The 21,817-nt window shown below is 39.3% G+C and overlaps 13 protein-coding genes across 13 annotated transcripts; 3 read left to right on the forward strand and 10 right to left on the reverse strand.

The window, feature by feature from the left end:
* Window positions 1–435: 435 nt before the first annotated feature.
* Window positions 436–969, reverse strand: MRPL36 (mitochondrial 54S ribosomal protein bL31m; the record flags this gene model as incomplete). Its single annotated transcript, XM_033908824.1, has 1 exon — window positions 436–969. One exon carries the CDS (start codon window positions 967–969, stop codon window positions 436–438), a length of 534 nt encoding a protein of 177 aa, XP_033764715.1.
* Window positions 970–1,200: 231 nt separating this feature from the next.
* Window positions 1,201–3,150, reverse strand: TFC1 (transcription factor TFIIIC subunit TFC1; the record flags this gene model as incomplete). The annotated part of the gene is made up of 1 exon (XM_033908825.1): window positions 1,201–3,150. One exon carries the CDS (start codon window positions 3,148–3,150, stop codon window positions 1,201–1,203), a length of 1,950 nt encoding a protein of 649 aa, XP_033764716.1.
* A 494-nt stretch (window positions 3,151–3,644) lies between these two features.
* On the reverse strand, window positions 3,645–4,826 carry PTC4 (type 2C protein phosphatase PTC4; the record flags this gene model as incomplete). Its single annotated transcript, XM_033908826.1, has 1 exon — window positions 3,645–4,826. The coding sequence occupies one exon, from the start codon at window positions 4,824–4,826 to the stop codon at window positions 3,645–3,647; it is 1,182 nt and encodes a 393-aa protein (XP_033764717.1).
* A 523-nt stretch (window positions 4,827–5,349) lies between these two features.
* TPS1 (alpha,alpha-trehalose-phosphate synthase (UDP-forming) TPS1) lies at window positions 5,350–6,837 on the reverse strand (the record flags this gene model as incomplete). Its single annotated transcript, XM_033908827.1, has 1 exon — window positions 5,350–6,837. The coding sequence occupies one exon, from the start codon at window positions 6,835–6,837 to the stop codon at window positions 5,350–5,352; it is 1,488 nt and encodes a 495-aa protein (XP_033764718.1).
* Window positions 6,838–7,314: 477 nt separating this feature from the next.
* MEO1 (Meo1p) lies at window positions 7,315–7,521 on the forward strand (the record flags this gene model as incomplete). Its single annotated transcript, XM_033908828.1, has 1 exon — window positions 7,315–7,521. One exon carries the CDS (start codon window positions 7,315–7,317, stop codon window positions 7,519–7,521), a length of 207 nt encoding a protein of 68 aa, XP_033764719.1.
* A 204-nt stretch (window positions 7,522–7,725) lies between these two features.
* Window positions 7,726–9,279, reverse strand: VMA2 (H(+)-transporting V1 sector ATPase subunit B; the record flags this gene model as incomplete). The annotated part of the gene is made up of 1 exon (XM_033908829.1): window positions 7,726–9,279. The coding sequence occupies one exon, from the start codon at window positions 9,277–9,279 to the stop codon at window positions 7,726–7,728; it is 1,554 nt and encodes a 517-aa protein (XP_033764720.1).
* Window positions 9,280–9,548: 269 nt separating this feature from the next.
* ATG14 (Atg14p) lies at window positions 9,549–10,583 on the reverse strand (the record flags this gene model as incomplete). The annotated part of the gene is made up of 1 exon (XM_033908830.1): window positions 9,549–10,583. The coding sequence occupies one exon, from the start codon at window positions 10,581–10,583 to the stop codon at window positions 9,549–9,551; it is 1,035 nt and encodes a 344-aa protein (XP_033764721.1).
* A 249-nt stretch (window positions 10,584–10,832) lies between these two features.
* Window positions 10,833–11,813, reverse strand: OPY1 (Opy1p; the record flags this gene model as incomplete). Its single annotated transcript, XM_033908831.1, has 1 exon — window positions 10,833–11,813. The coding sequence occupies one exon, from the start codon at window positions 11,811–11,813 to the stop codon at window positions 10,833–10,835; it is 981 nt and encodes a 326-aa protein (XP_033764722.1).
* Window positions 11,814–12,068: 255 nt separating this feature from the next.
* On the reverse strand, window positions 12,069–13,346 carry SHE3 (She3p; the record flags this gene model as incomplete). Its single annotated transcript, XM_033908832.1, has 1 exon — window positions 12,069–13,346. The coding sequence occupies one exon, from the start codon at window positions 13,344–13,346 to the stop codon at window positions 12,069–12,071; it is 1,278 nt and encodes a 425-aa protein (XP_033764723.1).
* A 290-nt stretch (window positions 13,347–13,636) lies between these two features.
* Window positions 13,637–15,754, forward strand: CCZ1 (Ccz1p; the record flags this gene model as incomplete). Its single annotated transcript, XM_033908833.1, has 1 exon — window positions 13,637–15,754. The coding sequence occupies one exon, from the start codon at window positions 13,637–13,639 to the stop codon at window positions 15,752–15,754; it is 2,118 nt and encodes a 705-aa protein (XP_033764724.1).
* A 361-nt stretch (window positions 15,755–16,115) lies between these two features.
* AGP2 (Agp2p) lies at window positions 16,116–17,906 on the reverse strand (the record flags this gene model as incomplete). The annotated part of the gene is made up of 1 exon (XM_033908834.1): window positions 16,116–17,906. The coding sequence occupies one exon, from the start codon at window positions 17,904–17,906 to the stop codon at window positions 16,116–16,118; it is 1,791 nt and encodes a 596-aa protein (XP_033764725.1).
* A 374-nt stretch (window positions 17,907–18,280) lies between these two features.
* Window positions 18,281–20,764, reverse strand: HSL7 (protein arginine N-methyltransferase; the record flags this gene model as incomplete). The annotated part of the gene is made up of 1 exon (XM_033908835.1): window positions 18,281–20,764. One exon carries the CDS (start codon window positions 20,762–20,764, stop codon window positions 18,281–18,283), a length of 2,484 nt encoding a protein of 827 aa, XP_033764726.1.
* Window positions 20,765–21,309: 545 nt separating this feature from the next.
* Window positions 21,310–21,747, forward strand: CKS1 (cyclin-dependent protein kinase regulatory subunit CKS1; the record flags this gene model as incomplete). The annotated part of the gene is made up of 1 exon (XM_033908836.1): window positions 21,310–21,747. One exon carries the CDS (start codon window positions 21,310–21,312, stop codon window positions 21,745–21,747), a length of 438 nt encoding a protein of 145 aa, XP_033764727.1.
* Window positions 21,748–21,817: the final 70 nt, after the last annotated feature.

The raw sequence follows: 21,817 nt of genomic DNA on the forward strand, positions 1-21,817 counted from the left end.
GAGAAGAGTAAAAATTTTCAATTTTTTTCCACTGCGCTGTAACATTGCGAGGCGTAGAAAATGATCACTATAGTGCTGCTGCTGCTGCTGCTGCGTATTACTGCAGCCTATTTGAGTTTTATCATTAGTTCATTTGCGTGGCCAATTTACGATCCTCATCTGATTTGTTTATTTTGTTTGACTGGTGTATGTATTTATTCCAAAATTAGGAATTCATCGTCGCATGCTGGCCATTGTAATCCATCTATTGCGATAGCGCCAAACCAAGCGTTCGCAGAATCTTTGTTGTCAATATATACATATGTATACGTATTTATATATGTTGCGGTATATACAAGGGTTGTTTACATGGTCTTCAATAGACGTGGTTGATCTTTAGGCTCAAAAGGAATATAAATTGGTGGATAATAGAAAACCAAAAGGAGCAAACACCATTTATTTCTTGTCTCTCTTCTTACTGGCCAACTTACCTGATTTGATTTGTTGTTCACTATCGTCTAACAGCGATAGATAGTCATCCATACCAAATGTTTTTTCTGAAACTTCTTTCTTCTCTTCCTTTTCAACCTGTGCTTCCTTTTTACTCTCTTTAGATATTTCAGGTTCTTCAGGGCCAGAACTTATGGGTGCGGAATCGACAGAAAACAAAGAACTATACCTCTTCTTGAATCTGTCGAGGCTGCCACCGGAGTTAGCATCCACGACGACTAGGTCATCCCTGCTAGGATTCCACAGCGGATTATTTCTTTGGTCTTGAATCAATCTGATTTCACCCTTTGGGTATTGTGATTTCCGGATAATTACACTGCCATCACTCAACTCCATTTTGACATCGAATTGGTGATAAATAGCCGGTCGTGACTTCCCCAACCGAATTTTTTTTGCAGGCCTTCTTGGCAAAGTGATTCTTGTGGAACCAGGATATGACCCTGTAGAAGCAAATCGCTTCGCGAATATAAACTTCAGCATTGGGACTGAAAAAAACTTGCGTTCGTTTAGGTTGACTCTCTGGCTCTTCTAGCGCTATTCTTCACTTCTAGATATAATAGAATACCCTTTCGTTCTGGTTATGTAGTTTTGTTCCATATTGTGCGAGACATCGCTCTCTACGATTCTGAAACAAAACTATTAAGATTATAAATGCTACAGTTATTATGATTTTATTGTGTATTTGATACTCAAATAAAAAAGCCCTATCTATTACAAATCGACTTCATCAACAAACCCCTTGAGCTCGCTTTTCATTGTTTCAGCGACTTTCGTATCGAGTTTAGCTATTCTATTAATGATATCTTGAAAGCTCGCTGTTTTAACATCAAAATCTTCTTGTTCTTCTTCATCTGCATCAACATCATCCACCTCATCGTCTATATTACCAGGCACTTTCAAGTTCTGATCAGTGTCTATTTCTTCATTCTCTAAAGCAGCGTCATCTGGCTCCTCAGTTATGGCGTCGTTATCATCATAACCATCGCCATCAGCAATACCCTTATCCTCCTTTACAGCATTTGAGGACATTTGACTATCTGCATCCATATTTATATCCCCATCTGCATCTTTATTGGTGTTAACACCCATTCCATCTTTTGCGTTCTTGTTTTCGGGTACCATGGATTCCTTAACAAATAGCATTGTCTTGAAGTACTTCAACTTGTACTTATTGTATTCATAGTTTCCTTGAACCATGCAGCCAAGTTCGTACTTTACTATTCTTCTTATCTTGACCAAATCTAATTCTTTAAACCATCCAGTTAATTCATTTACCTTATCTAAATATTCGACATTGTTAAAAACTTCTGCAATATTTGGTTCACCAATTAATAAATCAATCTGTAACATCAAGTACCACGGTACTCTTTTTCCGTCAAACTGGAACCTGCTGTCAATATCACCTGGAGTGTCTGATTCAAACACCGAGGGTGGCGGCTTGGGAACATTTTTTTTCACTATGGGAGAAGATAATAATTTTCTTTCAATCTTGAAATATTCCGTTTGATATTGAGCATATTTTACAGAACTTCTAGGGTCTATGCCAAATTTGATATATGTATTTCTCCAAGGCCCCATTGTAAAACGATAAGATATGAGCGCTAGTGCTATCTTCATAGTATGGTGTACCTTCTTCGGCACAATTCCATCAAGATGTCTTTTAACCCAAATTGGACGCCTGGCGAACAGTTCTCTCAGAATTTTCAAGCATTCCTCCAGTGATTCATAAAACTTGGAGTCACTTTTAGTGCCTGGATAGACTTTTGTTTTCTTAGCCGCCTCAAAATCGTTCAATACCTGTTCATGAGCTTGGGATGGGATAACTGTCTTATCGCTGAGATCATGAACAAACAACTGATAGTTTTTGATATATGTTCCCTTCACTTCTGTGACACCGTTTTTTTTTTTTTTTGCAAATGGATTAGCTTTATATTTATAAAGTAAAGGGAAACCAACCATTGATAACTTAGGAGGAGGCGGCAACTGAAAATCTGTACTCGAAATTTTAACGCTACGATCCAAAATCAAATTCCCGATGTTTTCCTGGGGTTGAGAGTCATTATCTGGAACAGAATTGACAAAACTTTTTAAATTATTCCATTCCAAAGAACCAAAACTACTTTTAAATTCTTTTGCAGAAGGAACATGATCCAGTTTGATTTGGAAATCTGACATTTCTCTAAATTTTATAGTATTATCTACTATGGAAACGGGAGTGACTCTCAACTTGTTCGAATCTTTTAGGGAGTTAATAGAATCTTTGACGCTATTATTATTTTTAGCTAACGTTCCCTTAGGCATTGTTAATTTTAGGATTACAGACTCGTCTCTGAAAGGAACCCTTTTACCAATTATAGGGTGCTCATTAAAGTAGCTCTTGGACCCGTCTCTATCATTACCATCGTTCAAGTACAGTTCTAACCCATTCTGAGACTCGATGGGGCCATGTTCTTTAAAAGCTTCTTTCACTTTTTCGATGCCCCCACACATTTTTATAGCCTTTTGTATACTAGAGTGTTTTGTGGAGACATTAAGTGGTAATTCTAAACTTGGAATTCTGGGCAGGTCCAATGTAAATTCATCTGCTATTAGCGGTGGTGCTTGGTCAGCGCTAGAATCTGGAATTGATGAAAGTGTGGCAAGAGGCTCTTCCGCCGACATTTTTACAGCTTGCAAGTTATTTCCACTCTTCCAAACTATAAAGGTTAAAATATGTTTTTCCTTTTGTATACTTTCCTGTTTTGTCTTTCAGCTCCTTTCTTTAGGATGTTATTTATCGAACTTTTTTATTAAGGTTGATTCAGAACCTTAGAAGTGAAGGAGGATTTTTTCTGAAAAAACAACGAATTATAGCAATTGAAAAACTAAACATGAACATGAGAATTTCTTGAAAATAAACCAAAGGTCAATAATCATATTCATATTCATATACACATATGTATATAATCATCTCATTTAAAAGAGTTGCATCAGTTTTCTAAAAAACTAAAAAGCGTAGTAAAATAATAGCGTAAAAAAGAGTGATAATGAGATCGTATTTAGGTATTTTTGTTATTTCACCTCCCAAGAGTTGATCGTATACACTAATACACAGGCACCTTAAGCAAACGTTCAGATATGTACGAAGAAAGAATAAGAAAGATAAAAGCTTGTACTTACGCCAAACCCCTTTCTCTTTCCAAACGGGTCTTCATTTTATTAAACCAGTCTTGCAACGTTTCACCTTTCCTATTTAGCACCACAATGATGGCAGTCATATTATCAAAGCCGACACCAGTATTGCTATTCGCCTGCGCTATCCCATGGTCCAACAATTTTGTTATTATAGCATCCAACTTCGTTCCTGATACCAGATGATACTTTATGAAGTGAATTAACTGTTTGTTGTTATAAATATCCCATATACCGTCACAAGCCAGTACTAAAAACTCATCCTTGGAATAGTCAATCTTGTGCATCAGCACATCTGGTTCAACAGTAACCTGTGCTTCTTGTGGTGGGGTTCCGTGAGTTGAATTCTGAGTAATATTTGTTAGTTTCGTCCTTCTATGTGGGTAAGTGACACCTCTTTTGAATTGAAAATCACTAAATGCTCTACTGAGAGCCAGTACTCCACCCACTCTCCCAAGAGAGACAGTACCACCATTATCGTTTATACGTATTAATTCACCTATGTGTTGCGGCTTATGATCGAAAGACATCGTCTTTATGCCATTGGATTTAGAGGAAAGAATACATCGAGAATCACCACAGTTAGCCACATACAGTGATTCCTCGTTTATGATACATGCTACTACTGCTGTAGATCCACACGAACTGTTGGAAAAATGTCGGTATAACTCTTCATCTTGCAATATGAAAGCGTCCTTGAGAACTTGAGAAACGAGTCCTTCCAACGTATTGAAGGATCTTTTAAATTTTGATGAGTCATTGTTCGTTGAAGAAGTGTAATGATGGTTTTCAAAACTATAGGCAATCCATTTAATCAAACCAGCATTGGTGTCGCCATTACCGTTGCTACTGCCATTACCATCGCGATGGTGACGGCCCCCGCTCAGAAATTTGGAACAATCATCTCCACCGTGGCCATCGAATACTGCGAAGACGTTCAACGACAGCGTTTCGTACTTATCTATGAATGGGTTGAAAAATCGTACGTACACAATGGAGTTTTCATTTCTGATTAGATGTGCATCTTCTTGAGTCAAACGATAGCCTTGCATGGACCCCACACAGTTGTAAAATCGTGGAACAATGCCAGTTGACGCCTGGTTGTTTTTATACTCATTATATTCTATGGTCTTCTCCGTCAAGGGATGAGAAAGCAATTGACCCATTTTTGTCTTCTTCCAATTGAAGTTACTTTCTAGAATGGCTATATAGGGGAGAATAGAGGCAAAAAGGCGATGGGGAAGAAAAGAAGAAGTAAGGGCTCCGTGCTGGGAAGGAAAAGAGAGATGCAGTTGAAAGCGACGTAGAACTAGAAATTCAATTTCAATTGTTTATGTGGTCAATATCTTCGTTATGCGGTTTGGGCAACGACAATGGGAAAAATCTGGGATAATTTATGGCTTTTTTTTCTTGATTTCATTTTTCTTTTTATTCATGCTCTTTCGAGAAAGAGATCAGCGCGGGAAAGAAAGAGAGAGGAAAAGAGGCCTATACGGTGGAAAGCTAAATGTGTAGGTTTCAATAATAGCCTCAGAGACAGGCGTGAGCGTATAAAAGAGGACGTGTGGCGTTTCAGTTATATTATTTATATAATTTTATATAGGAAGTATAAAAAAAAACCAGTGGAAAGAAGAGAAGTCAGAGAAAACCAAGCCAAGAAAAGAGGTTGTCTGATTTGCATCGAGGTCATCAGTTTTTAATAGCAGAAGAGCTTGTTGAACTTGATGATGTGCTGTATAATTCGTGGACAAAATTTTCACCCCAGAAAGCAGAAGTATATTTAGAAATGTATTTGTAAAGTTTTTCCCAGTTAACTTCTTTCTTTACATCGGGCAAAGTCAAAGCTTCGTTGATGGCATCGGACAGATCGTCAGTGTTCCAGGGATTTACAATGATAGCACCGTTCAAAGATTGTGCGGCACCTGTGAATTCACTCAGGATCAAAGAACCCTTCTTTTCTTCTTGGCAAGCAATGTATTCGTAGGAAACCAAGTTCATACCATCACGAGTGGACGAAACCAAACAGACATCGCTCACAGCGTATAGGGAAATCAGCTCTTCAAATGGTATGGACTTGTGCATGAAATGGATGGGGACAAATTCCACGGTACCAAACTGACCGTTTATTCTGCCGACTAACTCATTGACCACAGACCTTAAATATTGGTACTCTTCCACGTCTCCACGACTTGGCACTGCGACCTGTACAAGAACAACCTTGCCTCTCCATTCTGGATGTTCGTTCAGGAACACTTCCATGGCGTGCAACTTCTGAGGCACACCTTTGATATAATCCAGTCTGTCGACACCAACTATGATCTTACAGCCTTTAAAAGTTTCTTTTAGTTGCTGGATTCTCTTCTGCACGGATTCCTTTTTCAACCCATCGGTGAACTTGTCCACGTCGATACCGATAGGGAAGGCCCCCACATTAACAAACCTGCCCTGGTATTCCACCCCATTGGGTAATGTATTCACATTAAGCACTCTTTGTACAGAGGACAGGAAATGTCTTGCGTAATCGTATGTATGGAACCCGACCAAATCACAACTCAAGACACCTTTCAAAATCTCTTGTCTGACAGGTAAGATTCTGTAAATTTCACTTGAAGGGAATGGCGTATGCAGGAACCACCCGACCTTAACGTTTTGCAGTTGCCTCTCATGAATCTTGATTCTCAACATTTCTGGGACCAACATCAAATGGTAGTCATGCACCCAAATCAAATCATTATGGTTCATAGTCTTAGCAATCTCGTTGGTGAACGTCTGGTTAGCCTCGTTGTACGCCAACCATGCATTCTCGTCAAAATTGATCTCACCAGGATGGTAGTGGAATAGCGGCCATAGGATAGAGTTACTGAACCCGTTGTAGTGTAAGTCCGCGATTTCGTCGCTCAAGAAGATGGGTACCGCATTAAACTTCTCCAGCAAGTCCTTCCTCACCTGATCCTTCTCATCGTCAGGAATCTCCAGCCCGGGCCATCCGAACCACTTAAATGTGTAAGTCTTCTTCAACCCTTCCAACGCTGTAACCAGCCCCCCGGACGACATTGCATACTCGTACTGACCCGTACTGCTGTTCTTAGTAATTGTCACGGGAAGTCTGTTGGACACCACAATAATGTTACCCCCTGAAGACGAGGTCAGTTGCGCCTTAGCGTTATCCGTAGTCATAGTTCTGTGTCTTAATAAGTGTGTAAGTGAGTACCTAGTTCGTTAGCTTGTTTTATTGCCTACTTAGTTGCGTGCTTATCCAAGAACAAACTAACAGAAACTCAATTGACAAGTTACGACACCAAGTTTAATCAATCTCCACCACCCGGCTGTACGCCTTAACCTCTCTCTATATATACATACTCACAATAATACATGTGTCTTAGAACCTCAGTGCAGTTTGTCCCTGGCGCCCCCTGAGAGCCCCTGCCCTGACCTGCCCAGCGGGGTGACCCTTATCAGCCTGCGGATGAGGGGCCTTCCGTCCACGGCACGGGCCAGGGGGCTCCCTCTCCCTGGCGCGCTCAAGCTCTAGGCCCGATCCCCTGTCAGTCCCCTTATAAGCAGCGCTGACGTTCTTGGACTTTGTTCCTTGTTCTTTTGTTCTTTATTCTGATGCAGGTGGAACAGGACAATCGTAACAAAGAGCACCAAGATATGGCTATCACCCCTGACAAGCAGAAACAAGAACAACAACATCAATCGCAGGAGCAACCGCTCGACTATGCTCACGTATGCAAGTGTATTGCTATGTTCTTTGTCGTTGCGGGCGTGGTGCTGATGTTCTTCGAGACCGGGTTGGACCCAGAACAGAAAGAGCAAATCAAGCGACTCCACCAGTTGGACAGCATTCCTCACGCTTGATGTGTTCTTTGGTCTTTTCCTTTTTTTTTTTTTTCTTTCAAATTACGGATTATGCATATATAGGTGGGTATACGTACGTAAAAAAACAAAAACACACATATAGGCATCTATATACGTTTAAAAGCTATAGATTCAAATCTTTGGGTTTTACAGAAAAAAAACGGACAAAATAAAAAAAAGCTTTTTTCTTCAGCAACCGTCCTCTTAAATTAGAGATTCTTCTTGGCTGGCGTCCTTCTTCTTACCGGAGCTTCTTGTGTCGGCATCGTCTTCATCTTCGTCGGCATCGTCTCTGGCTCTATCGTAAAATTCGTCAAGAATCTTTGGGGAGATTCTATTCAACATCTCCTTAGGGTAGATTCTTAGCAAACTCCATGCCTGGTCCAAACTTTCAAAAACGGTTCTGTCTTCGTAGGCGCCTTGTGTGATAAAGGTCTTTTCGAACTTTTCCAAAAACTCCAAAGATAATTTATCTTCAATGGATAGCGCTTCTTCACCGACGACGGCCTTCATGGCGGCAGCGTCCTTACCGATGGCGTACTTGGCATACAATTGGTTAGAAACGTCACCGTGATCCTTTCTGGTCATACCTTCACCGATGGCAGATTTCATCAATCTACTCAACGAAGGCAAGACGTTGATTGGTGGGTAGATACCCTTATTATGTAATTGACGGTCAACAAAGATTTGACCCTCGGTAATGTACCCTGTCAAATCCGGAATTGGATGCGTGATATCATCGTTAGGCATTGTCAAGATAGGTATCTGAGTGATGGATCCGTTACGGCCCTCTACTCTACCAGCTCTTTCGTAAATCGTGGACAAATCTGTGTACATGTAACCAGGATAACCTCTTCTACCTGGAACTTCTTCTCTAGCAGCGGAAACTTCTCTTAGCGCATCTGCATACGATGACATATCGGTCAAGATGGTCAAAACATGACGTTCGGTTTGGTAAGCCAAGTATTCAGCCGTGGTCAAGGCCAATCTTGGAGTAATAATTCTTTCAATGGTAGGGTCGTTAGCCAAGTTTAAAAATAATGAAGTTCTTTCCAAAGACCCATTTTCTTCGAAATCTTGTTTGAAAAATCTAGCAGTTTCCAAGTTAACACCCATGGCAGCAAACACGATGGAGAAATTTTCTTCATGACCATCGTGAACATCTTTGGTGGGTCTCACCAAACCAGCCTGTCTACAGATTTGTGCTGCAATTTCGTTATGTGGTAAACCGGATGCGGAAAAAATTGGAATCTTTTGGCCTCTGGCAATTGAGTTCATTGTGTCAATAGCAGAAACACCAGTAGAAATCATTTCTTCTGGATAAATACGAGCATATGGGTTGATAGGAGAACCGTTAATGTCCAAATAGTCCTCTGCAAAAACTTTAGGACCGTTGTCAATGGGTCTACCAGAACCGTCAAAGATTCTACCCAACATGTCTTCAGACACAGGAATTCTCAAACTTTCACCGGTGAATTCCACGGTAGTCTTCTTGACATCAATACCAGATGTACCTTCAAACACTTGCACAATGGCTCTATCTCCTCTAATTTCCAAAACTTGACCTTGTCTCACGGTTCCATCTGGCAATGTCAAATTAACAATTTCATTGTAACGTGGGAACTTGACTTTTTCCAAAATGACCAATGGACCGTTCACACCACTGACCGTATTATAGTTCAATCTAGGCTTCACTTTGAAACCTTGCTCGACGGCTTTCTTATTTATGGCAAATAACTCCTTATCAGACAAAACCATTCCTGCAATATTTACTTCTCTCTTGGTGCACTGTCTACTTTTACAATCGCAACCTTGTCAACAATGGTTGTCTATCTATACTAAAATCATTTAGTCCTTTATCTCTTATCCTTTTCTTTCAACGGGGTGAAAAAAAAAAAAAAAAAAAAACAACTAAAAAACTGAGTTGGTTCTTACCCGAATGCTTATTACTCTGGCTGCTATTGTTTATGACTGACTACATGCAACTTTATACACACGGCAGGAAAAAAAGTGCGCACTAATATTCTCTAGCCTACCACGTACCATCGGTCATGAGGTCCTGTGAGTGCCGGAGGTGGTGCGGTCCGTCTCGCAGGATGACCTCTTCTCGGGTTATTCATGTTATCCAAAACCATAGAGTACAACATCCCAAAAGTCCAGTACAGCGAGACGGACCGGCACTTCATCTTGTTCCGTTTCACCATATTATAGAACAGCCCATCCACATCGTACTGGTCCAGTAGCCACGGAATGTCCATGGGTGTCGAGGGTACGAGTTTCAAATGTCTACATATTTGTAAAATATTTATGATAAGCTTGATCAATCTTTGTACTACTGACTGTATGCCATCGGAAAATTCAAACATGGGTTGTCCATTGCTGTTGTTGGTATAGGGCAGTTTAATCATAAGAATATCGGAGAAGAAGGTAACATACTTCCACATGATATTAATGGAATCATTTGTTATAGCAAGAGGTAAAACACGGAAGTTTTTCAACGATATTAGCGGTTGAAAGGCAATAGAGAACGGTATTTGGAAATTATCTTGCAGTTTCTGGATCACAAACCAGTTATTTAACAGATTGAGCTTGTAATCTCTAGCCGATTCACAAATCTTGGATACTTGTGTTAGCTTGTTCTTTGCATCATTAATCTCCACTTGCTCTCTTAATTTGTCCGTACCAGCCTCCACCTTATAGCGTTTATAATTGTCTATTTCAACCTTTAATTTGCTAATATCATCTCTTTTACTATAAATCCGCTCATTTAGCTGCTCTATCCTGTGCTTAATAAGGTTGTTATTCTTTTTCATTCGTAAAACATCTAACTTCATGAGACTATTCGTCAAGGGGTCTTTCCTTTTCTCCAATGCTTTGACATCCAACTGATCATAGTTCATGGCCTCGTTTAGTATTCGTTCGACCTTCCCATTAAGTACCTTATTCTCATCCTTTAAGAAAATTAAATCCAGTTTCAATTTCAGTAGCAGGCTTGGGCTCGTATTAATACAATGCGCACAGTATACTACATGTGCTCTATGGTGACATATTGGGCAATGCATGTCATACTAAGATTCTAGTTACCAGGTTTTTTTTTCTTCCCTTTTTCTATTCGTTATTCTCTCTTAAGCACTCTTGAATTTAGTCCTTTCCCTTGATTTTCAACGAAGAAAAAAATGCTTATTATCAATAAATTACAAATAAATAAGTAGTTTCTAACTAGAAATAAGATAAACGATTACAGACATTATTTAATAGTACAAGAGAAAAAAAATCAATACATATTCAGCATCGAAATTGCCTATATATTTTCAACTTTTAATTTTTTTTCTTATTAGGATGCCGCTCTTGAAATTTATTATCCAATCCACCATATCTTGATCGTTAGCGGCTTTAAAGGATAACCTTTCGTCAAATGTAATTAGCGCAAAATTTGTGTCATCATTCGTCATCTTCGCATTATTATCAAGTTCAATACAATCGATGATTTTATCGAGTTTAATGCTTTTCTTTAACTTGCCGGTCTTGAAAGAGTATAAATTGAACGAAGTATTGGTCAATTCCACATTGAACTTTTGCCATTTGGCCCTATTGAACAATTTTTTCTTTTTAACTTTAGTGTAAAGAATCCCTGAACAAACCTGGTGCTCCGCGTTCCTAGGATCGAACATCCTATAAAACTCTTTGTCTTCACGAGACAGTTGCTCATCCATCGTCAAATTACAAGAATGTTTACTGCTAGAAGGACCCGCCTTTTCGTCGACTACAATTAAGTCATCTTCATCCTCTTCTTCATCATAATCGCTACCTGTAATGACACTTTCATTGCCACTGGGACTAGAAAGGAATTTCTCAAGGGCAATTTTCCAATTGTGCATTAGTTCCATGCCGACCTTCTCATTTTGCCCCCGCGGAAATTTGAATATTAGGTCCTTGGATGGAGTGTAAACTGTTAATATTCCATCGAGCTCGCTTATCTTGAAATTAAGTATGTCAAATCTCGGTATGACACTTATCGCCTCTCTTTCATCTTGGGTTTTGTAATAAGCAAACTGATTTTTCCTCAAGACGCACCAATATTGATGATCTGTTGTGCGAGGCCACCACAAATGACGATGGTGGTGATGCTGATGCTGATGGTAACCCTGCGGCATACCATCAGCAGCTCCATTGTTACCTGAACCAGATTGTGCTGTCGGCGTTTTATTTTGAGATGTTGATGGCTTTTTGACGAGATTCGATGCGATCAAAATTTCATGCTGGCTTGACGGTGCAGTCGCGCCTGCTATCATTGGTCTTATGAAATTCACCAAGGCAAAGTCAGCGTAATTATTTATGGTTAATTCATCTACCAGCTTGGTATTGCATACTATATTTGGCCTGTTCGTTTAATTTCAGCCACATAATAGTAGGGAAAAATCGTTGCGAGTGACCGAAAGTAAAAAATACGGATTCGTGTCTATAAAACCTGAGAGGCATCTATTTATTTACTTTTGTTCTGTTATCTAAGTGAATCCTATATGGATACCCCTTTGTGTCGACATATTTTATGTTTGATTCCCGTGGACAACCATACTATTTCTCTTTTTCTTATGGGTGGAGGAAACAGTTCTTGTAACACCGGAAGGCACTGAGATTGTGGGAGATGTACTAGGATCGTTATTATGCGTTACGTTTGTTTTACCACTGCTTGAGCTCGGTTTTCTGATGGAGGCTGTCCTTTTGACACCAGGTAGAACCGGGGATGCAGATTTGGGAATAGAGCCCGATGACAGCAAAGGTGACGCAGTATAGAAACTTCTTCTTTTATTGTTACTGCTATTACCATTGGAGGATGAATCGTTTGGGTTCGGTGTCTTTCTTAATTTGACCATCTTAATAGGAAGCATGTCCACTGCGTTGCTATTATTCGAAGTGTCAGCGTTGTTACTTTCGAGCTGAGCTTGCACATTCTTCTTCAGGTTTTGAACTACCGCACCTTTATTACTCATCCTCTCATCATTTTTTTTCAAAACGTCATTCAAATCCATCTTTTCGGCAAAAGTTGATATCAGATTTTCGTTTGTCTGGTAGAGATTTAGCCAACTTTGTAGGTTTAACTCATCCAAAGAGTGAGAGATTATCTTGCTTAATTTTGAATCCTTTTCTGTTTCCAGAAATTTCAAATCTTTAACAGAGTCATTGAATTTATTTAAATTCAATTCTATATCTGAATTTGAACTGGTGTCTGAGCCATAGTTTAAATTTTGATTACTTAATTCTAACTCTAACAAACTGATTTTTTCATTTAATTTGGAAATTTCATCAGAATAGTGATCTCTGTAGAGATTTTGTGATTCCAGTAGTGAATTGTAGTTGATTTCCATATTTTGTAATTTTTCAGAACATGATTTTTCGACGGCACTAGAATTTTTCGCCAATTTACCCAATTCATCCATGTTCTCCTTTTGTTCATTGTAACGGTTACTCAATTCGCTATAATCTTTCTCTAGTTCCTTTAGCTTCTTGTTCTTTCTTTCGAATATCGAGTTGAGATTTTCGTTTTCGTTCTTCAGAAGATTTAAATTCTCTAATAGTTTTGATTCTTTGGATTGTGCTAATTCCAACTTGCTCAATAAATTTTGAGATTGCGTAGTCAATTGTAAATTTGTTTTTGTCAACATATCAATCTGGTCGTGAAGTGATTCAATGACTCTGGAGGATGAAGCATTTTGGCTAGTAGTATTTCTATCTTTTGTGGGGGAACTTTCCAAGTTCGCCATGAAAATATTATGGTGAGGTGCCAACTTACTTGGGGAAGCCTGAGTATTGTCTTGGTCGGACATCTTACGCAGAAGTAGTGTCGATGAGTCTTGATGTGCTTGATAGACAAGCTACTGTTTGGAAACCCTTTCGAAATACAGATACACATAGCAACAAATCAATAAACAAAAAGCAATAATAGTAATAAAGCTTTCGCCCGAACAAAAGGCGAAACACGCGGGTAACTATTCAGACTACTTATGGCGATGACAATAACATGCAATAACAACAATAGGAAGTTGTTTCATTTGAAGTGGAACCAAACATAAGTGGTAAATCGCACAACTATTTGATTGATGCATGGAAGGAGGATATGAGGCTACGATATATTACGGTTTTTGATCCATCAAGATCTACCAACGAAGATGACACTTTTAAGCAGTTGTTGCTGTTCCATTATTTTGGCAGTACTGAATCGGTACCCTCTTTAAACGAAAAGCTGTCCATCATAGGAGTAATTCAGGGCATTTGGTCACTTACAAGTTCAAGCTCAAATAATGACGGCAAGAATTTGGAAAAAATTATAGAGCTGAACAATGATATTATTTTTTGCATTAAAGTGGAATCAAGATTTTTCATCAGTCTAGCAATTTCAGATATCAATGATACTCAGAGTACGATACCTTTTCAATATTTCAATGCTTACTTATGGCTTAGTTACAAATTTTTCAAACTACTCAATGGGCCATTTAGCAGATTTAACAAGGACTTCAATAAACTGACGGATTTGTTGAACGAATTTGTTATCCCGTTCTGGAATGATATTTATTTAAATTTAGAAACCATAACAAACAGGTCATTTACTGTAGTGTGGCCCGGTTTCTATAAGAAGGCGAATTTCCAGCATGCCTCTTATAACCCAGTAGACAAAAAAACTATCAAAGAATCATGGGATGCTATAATCTTGCAAAAAATACTGTTAGATAAAAGGAGTTACTTGGGACTAAAAGACATTTTGGTTTATCACTTGCCGAAGCGCACCAAGGCAGATAATAAGGAATCTATAGGAAGTAAAACGTATGGACTAGTAAGGAACTTTACCAGTGATCTGAACACATTACCGGATATTTCTAATTGGTTGTACCATTTGCACTGCACCTATGGCGAAATATCAAGCCATATATTAACAGGAAATGTCCATTTCAAAGAGGAGCTACAAGTAGAAGAAGAACAAGAGCGAAGTCAAACTACAGGTGAAAGAGAAGGAGAAGAAGAACCACAAGAGGAGCAGCGGCAGGTGCACCAAGACGCTTCGCAAAACAATACAAACGAACTTTCCCTATCGGAAAGAGTGCTACATAATGTAACACTCCCCATTTCGTTTGCATACGACGCCATACACGAAGTGAGTGCCACAACTGGTGTTTCGAGTAGCTTATCCATGATAATGGAATATGTACCGAAGCCCCATTGGCCGTTTATGCCATCATCCAACAAAAATGCCGACAACAATAAATACTCAAGTATTGATGATAACACAAATTCGAATGCCACATTGATGACAGAATCAGAAACTGTTGGGGGAACGATAGATAACTCGAGATTTGGTTTCTTAATATCCCCGTTGAATTCCGACCTGTTACCATCATCATACCAAGCCCTAAAGCTGAATTTGAATTTCGAAAACTCGAAAAACAGTGAGGGTTTTTATAATTGTCTATTTTGGTATTTTGACGATTTTTTAATTGTTATTGTCTGTGAACCGCACTTCAACAAGATCTGTGAAAGGGACTATCTAAAGGATCTGAGTTTCCAATTGTGTCAGAGTATGAAATCCCTGAACAATGAAATTTTAAACTCTCAAAATTTTAGTAACGTGGAATCCTTCGCTTATGTGATCAGAGACAGTGCCACTGGTGAAATTGACTCATCTGTTCCATTTGGGTCTCCAAAAATGACTTCGGATGAGAATATTTCAACTTTGCAACTAGCAATCAATGGTATAGATCAGTTCATAAACGATAATTCAAACTCACTATCGCTTGCTAATTGGAATCCAATAACTATCATGGGCGGTTTCAATGCTAGCAGCAAAAAAAATATTACACAAGGATGTGAAAACGGAGTAAACGATAATAATCAAACATTCAAAAGAAAATATCTAAACTTTTTAAATTTAATGAGCGCGGAAAAGTTATGGGACTTACAGATTGACGTCTTACAGTTCTTGGTCAGCTTACAGAACTCGAAGAGAGACCCAGAATACTTTCAGGAAGAAAGGTTATTAAAATTAAACAATGGCGTTTTATGTTACATCAAAGAAACCAACTCGAAATTAATTATCATCATCAAAAACTGGTTCCACAATGATGGCGCGACGAAGGCTATAAAACAAAGAAACCGTTTTAGTTCAGGTGCCTCCAAAGGAAGTTCATTGTTCCAAAGTCTAGGGCGTGACGTGACGGATTGGTGGGAATCTAGAGAGATTTGAAAAATGTAAGGTTCAGCATTCGATAAATATAGAAGTAAATAGGCGATTTTAAAAAAAATGAGAAAAATGGGCAAAATGGGGATCATAGCATAATTATTTACATACAGATCCAAAAAATGACGAGGTAACAATGAAAGACGAATAAATATCAATAGTAAACAAAAAAAAAAATCAAATAATTATTGGAAAGACAGTGAAAAGATCATAAAAAACGCCCTTCAAGTAATATGAATATAAGAAAGACCAACCTTATCGAAGGAAAAGATCAAAAAAGTGCAAGCAAACATATCCGACGGATCACAATATTAATCCGGCAATAAATTTGATGCAGACAGTTTATTAATATAATAGCATGACTGCATTATGCTTTGCTGTAATATTGAAATTTTTCGAAGGAGCTTTCAATTTCATGGTTTTCAATTTCGGTTAGCTCTTTGGAAAAGTCAATTTCATGCGGATTTTTGAAGTTATCCCTACCACGTTTCCAAATAAATTTGTAACCCACATATATACCAATGTTGATGAACACCATTAAATACGAGAACAAAAAATCTTGTGTGTTCCATAATTTAGGAAAGAAAACGGTGTAGCCCTGTATAAAAATCATTGCGGAGCACGAAACCAGGCCGATGATGGCAGTATATGGTTGGCCCCACGAACGGAATGGCAACTTGGGTAAGGAATCTTGTTGGACACGGTAGGCCCTTCTGAAAAATAAATAGATGATACAAAGGACGACGAAATTAATCAGTTGGGAGGCAGTAATCAAGTTAATTAACCAATTCAACACAACCGCACTATTAGAATTCAGTTGCAAAAGGCTGACCAACGCCCATACTAAAGATATGCCCACAGAGTAAATGGGCACACCATGCCTATTGCATCTAGTGAAGATTTTTGGCGCGTAACCATCTAATGCCATACCATAAAATGTTCTAGACGAGCAATAAGTGTAAGCGTTACCGGCAGAAAAGGCAGCTGTTATCAAGGCTATATTAACAATGTCAGGTAATATTCTAATTTTCAGATTATTCATTGCGATGACATAAGGTGAAGAACCGGCACCAGGCCTTGCTTCATTAATTGCTGCTGTTAAGTCAGGATCATTTGGGGAACACACAATCCCAACACAAAGACAACTCCCTAAAAACAAAAATGTTAATCTCACGAACACTTGTTTGAATGCCTTGGGCAATACTTTTCTTGGCCGCTTGACTTCCCCCGCTAACATGGAAATATACTCACCACCAGCTATGGTAAACGATGCCTGAATCAAGCAAGCTAAAAACCCCTGGAAGTAACCTGAAGATTTTCCGACATCATTGCCATCGGGAAAATATTTCTTGAATGGGCTCTCGCCATAATTGCGAAACCCGTAGCGATCATGCTTAGGGTTTCCACCCAACATGGTGATGAATGTGAATATAAATAAGCCAAGTGCAAGAATGATTTTGAAAGAAGCCAACCAAAATTCCATTTCACCGTAATATTTGACCGCACAAATCGAAATAAGCAGGTATAAAACGACTTGAACAGCGAGAGGAATACCAGCAGAATAATCATCTCTCCAGTAATGTATAATTGTATTAACAGAAACGATTTCAAAAGGAATTTGTACGCATTCTAGAAACCAGAAATTCCAACTAGCCATGACAGCCAATGAATCATCAACACATTTCGTAGCTAGTCTCAAAAAGGGGGAACTTACAGGGAAAAAGCAGACCATTTCTGCTGTAGACACCGTAATGCAAAGTATTGGAACACACCAAAGAGCAAATGCCAATAATAAAGAGGCGGGCCCTCCACGGTATAAAGCTTTTCCGATGGCCACGAATAGCGCCGTACCAATGACACCGGAAATAGCAATCAACTGAACGTGTCTATTTTCTAGCTTACGTCGAGTTTCCGTGGAAAATAAAAGATAAGTCCTTGAATCCTCATCAATAGATGATCCTCTATCCTCATGTTCATCAACGTGCACTTCTCCCGCTTCGGGTATAGTGCTTATGCGAGCTACTGACTCAGAAGGGTCCAACCATCCTTCACTAGGTTCGATACTCTTTATTCGAGTGGTTGTTGCCCTGTATTTGTTTTTATCATACTCAAAATCATCGTCGTTTTCGTAATCGATGGTCATACGTTCCTTTGTCATGTATGGCAAAAGTTCTGGAAGCAAAATGTAGGCGTATCTTAGGGGGCAGGGCTGAAGAAAGACTATTGTTTTAAATTATCCCTATTAGTATCGTAAAGCAAGGGAGCTAACACGAGATAATCTCAATACGATGTATGGTGATACGATGTATAGTGAACTAACGATACCTTTACTCCTGAATTACATAAATTAAAGCAGGCAACATGTCGAGATCCGTTTGCCATTGAACAGTTCTAAAAAGGGTTCTTTTTTTATACATGTAGCTTTACGGTGCGGCGCCGACACCCCGCTTAATCAATGACGCTGACTTATGGTTTTCGGGACGTATGGATATAGTTATTTGTTGTCGCAGTATATAGTATAGAATGCAGAAATCACAAAGGCAGGGAAAAGGCTCTGCCGCAGACATTATGTAACGTCGAAGCACCAGTCTTGACTCTGACATGAATTTCTGGAGCATCTTCCTCGAGGTCTTCGTGTCTTGGTGATTCGTTAGAAGAATCGGGTGCCTTAGTCGATTTGAGGTCAAACATAGGCTTGTTGATAGAACTTAGGTGGCCCGGTCTAGCAGTTTCGCTGAGTCCATGAATATCTTGTACACTTTGCCAACCGGTTTCCAGATTGGATAAGAACCCCTGCTCTTCTTCGTTTTCAATGTCTTGATCAAGATCAATTTGATTATCTAACTTTTGATTGGTTGTCGCTGAATAATGGCGATTATGGCCTGACGTTTTAATGTCATCAGTAACCATAGATCTGGGAATAGTGATGCTTGTTGCAGCAACCACTGAATTGTAATTTGACAACATAAGATATATGAAACTCTCCAAAGACCATTCATACCAAATTTTTTGTTCTGTATCCGAATGTATCCGTGACATCAACACAGAAAGTTCGGAATCATCTATAAAGGGTATTGGTTGTTTCAAAGGGAAAATTATTGGAGACCATGAGGTCATATTTGGGGTATGATCACACTTTTTGATTAGATTTTCTTCTTGTCTGGTATTCATTAGCGTTTCTTCACTGAATTTCAAGCGGACTGTGCTATCATTGGGCAAAGTCGACAAGAATATATTGTTATATAAGTTTGCCGAGAAGAACCCAATAAAGCCATGGATTTCACCACGGTGCTTTATCTTAAATTCATTCAATGAACTTTGAGAAAACTTGACTGTGAAATCATCATCTTCTTGGCCAACATCATTTTGCGCCATGGGATGCTCGAACCGCCAAACTTCGTTTACCCTCGAGGATAATATGCAGTATGGCACTCTGTGGACTATCCAAGGCGCCTCCAAAGAGCGATTTGTTTGTAAAAGTTTTTGGTAAAATAATGGCGATGAAATTGGTGCGATGTAGGAAGAGTATGATCTCGGTATAAAGATCGTGTCATTGTGCGAATGATACTTTTCAACAGACCAAAGACATTCGGGTGATAGTTCATTACAACCAAATGAACCCAGGAGTTCACTTATGCACAAATCTACCTGCATACGCTTTTCTGACGGCTCATTGATTTGCCATTTAGTCATATCCTCCTTGATCAATTTCACCCTGTTATCCCAGTGGTCAAAGTTTCTTTTTTGCAAATACAAGTATGCCTGTGGATTTTTTTCAATGGCAACTATAGAAACCTTACTGTCCATAAACAACATTGATATTATCTTGAAAGTTCGATCCACTAGGGGTCCTCTCCCTGCACCGGCAACCAGAACCACTAATGGCCTCTTGGTACTCGCTCGTGGAGCAAGATCTTGAAGCGCTTCCAATATGGCGGATTCGTAAAGGTCGTATTTCACCAAATCTTTTTCAAAGGTCAAATATGTGGAATTTAATAAATTATCTGAATGGGGCTTCAAAGGCGGCATTATCCTAGACTCCTCTTGAAGCAAAAGTTGACGATTACCATTGGAGTTTAATACTTTGTCACCCCTTTTCAATAAATAATTTATATATTCCAAATAGGCAGATTCCCCGCCCTTAACATCGTTAGCGTATTTCTCCATCCCATGCAATATCACGCATAATTCATTACCCAAAATTTGTGAATCTCCATTAATTTTCTGGAACTTTAAAATCAAATTCTGATTGAACTTGTGTAAGACGGGATAATCGTACTGATTACTGGCAAATATGGATGAAGAGACCAAAAGACACGAGACGGGTTCGGCTAACCATCTGTTCAGCACATAAGAAGGCGTCCTGGTTCTTGGCAAAGCCAAAGAGATAGTCAATGATGGATGGTATTCGCATAGTTTTCGCACGGTATTCCACAGTTCCCAAGTTGCCAATGGATCGCTGTCTTCGTAAAGTGGCAGAGAGATGGATATGGTTAATGCAGGTGTAGTGAAGACGACCGGATTTTGCAGAAGCCTATAAATCATCTGCCCATACAATTGCAGATTGGACAGGTCGCGTGGAGGCGCCAATATTAGCTTATTGATTCCAACAAACCTTGCGTACTTACATTCGTTTAGAAGGACCTTTAAGCCAAGATCTCTTACAGTAGGATCACGACTCTCCAACTCTAGCCAAGAGGATAACAGCCCTATATAAGACGGCGTGTCGTCATTGTCTAGCTTGTTGACATTGAACGGAGGTATGCAGATATCCTGCAACTGCGGCTCGGGAACTCGAAGCGGTTTCCAGTTCTGTATGGATTGTCTTTGGAATTCTTTGAAAACTTGCCCAACTATCTCCTTATATCTTGGCGTTGTTATAGGGAGCAAAACATAATCGTAGTTACTAGGCAGTTCCGGCGCATGACTAGATACATTATCTAGGAAACGTGACTTTTTGCTGTGTTTTTTATGATTAAACCCTGGTTTGACACCAACAAATACGTTACTATGCATATGCAAACTGAACCCTTTGTATATATAAAAATTATATGTATAAAAGAAGAGGAACGCCCGCACAATTCCACGCACACACTTTCACACACGCAATTTGCAATAGTTCCTATAGGGCTTGGAAACAGGATCACAAGCTACTCGAAATTGTGATTTTTCTAAGTCATACATGCACAGTGTATAAAGCCATTTGTTTCAAAAAATATAAAAACGCTGTATTGCGTGCTATTTCGGGTTCCATTTTTGATTGTTTATTTTTTTTTGGGCGGACCCTGTACAAAGTGAGGGTTCGAACAGTTTTCAGATAAAACAATTCTCAAGCCCGAAAGTTTGTTCTAGGGCGCAAAAGGCGGGTAATGAAGAGTGATTTTTCTTGTCTCGTGGTGTGAGATAAATAAAGAATGGAGCTTTAATGCATGAAAGGACAGCGGGTGGTAGTAAAGTGAACATCTGTAGTATACATTGCAACTTTTTCGTAAGTTCTTGGAACTGCTGGCCGCGTTGGATACAACTAGATTTGCACGCACTTACTCTCATCTTACAGTGCTATGTATCATCACTATCACGCCTTCCAGGGCAGAAAACTTACCGACCAGGAGAGAGCACGAGTGCTGGAGTTTCAGGATTCCATTCACTATTCTCCGCGGTACTCAGACGATAACTATGAATACAGGCACGTGATGTTACCTAAGGCCATGCTAAAAGTCATTCCATCGGATTACTTCAATTCGGAAGTGGGGACCCTGCGCATATTGACGGAAGACGAATGGAGAGGTCTTGGAATCACACAGTCCTTGGGGTGGGAGCATTATGAATGTCATGCGCCAGAACCGCACATTTTACTATTCAAAAGGCCGCTGAACTACGAGGCTGAACTGAGGGCAGCGACTGCTGCCGCTCAACAGCAACAGCAACAGCAACAGCAACAGCAACAGCAAACACAATCGATTTCGAACGATATGCAAGTCCCACCCCAAATCTCCTAGCTCTGATATACTTTGATTTTGAAAATTATTTCATTTCAAAGAGCCTAATATGTACTTATCATAATAGAAA

The sequence above is a fragment of the Saccharomyces paradoxus genome, chromosome II (assembly GCF_002079055.1).
Source record: "Saccharomyces paradoxus chromosome II, complete sequence".
NCBI lineage: Eukaryota > Fungi > Ascomycota > Saccharomycetes > Saccharomycetales > Saccharomycetaceae > Saccharomyces > Saccharomyces paradoxus.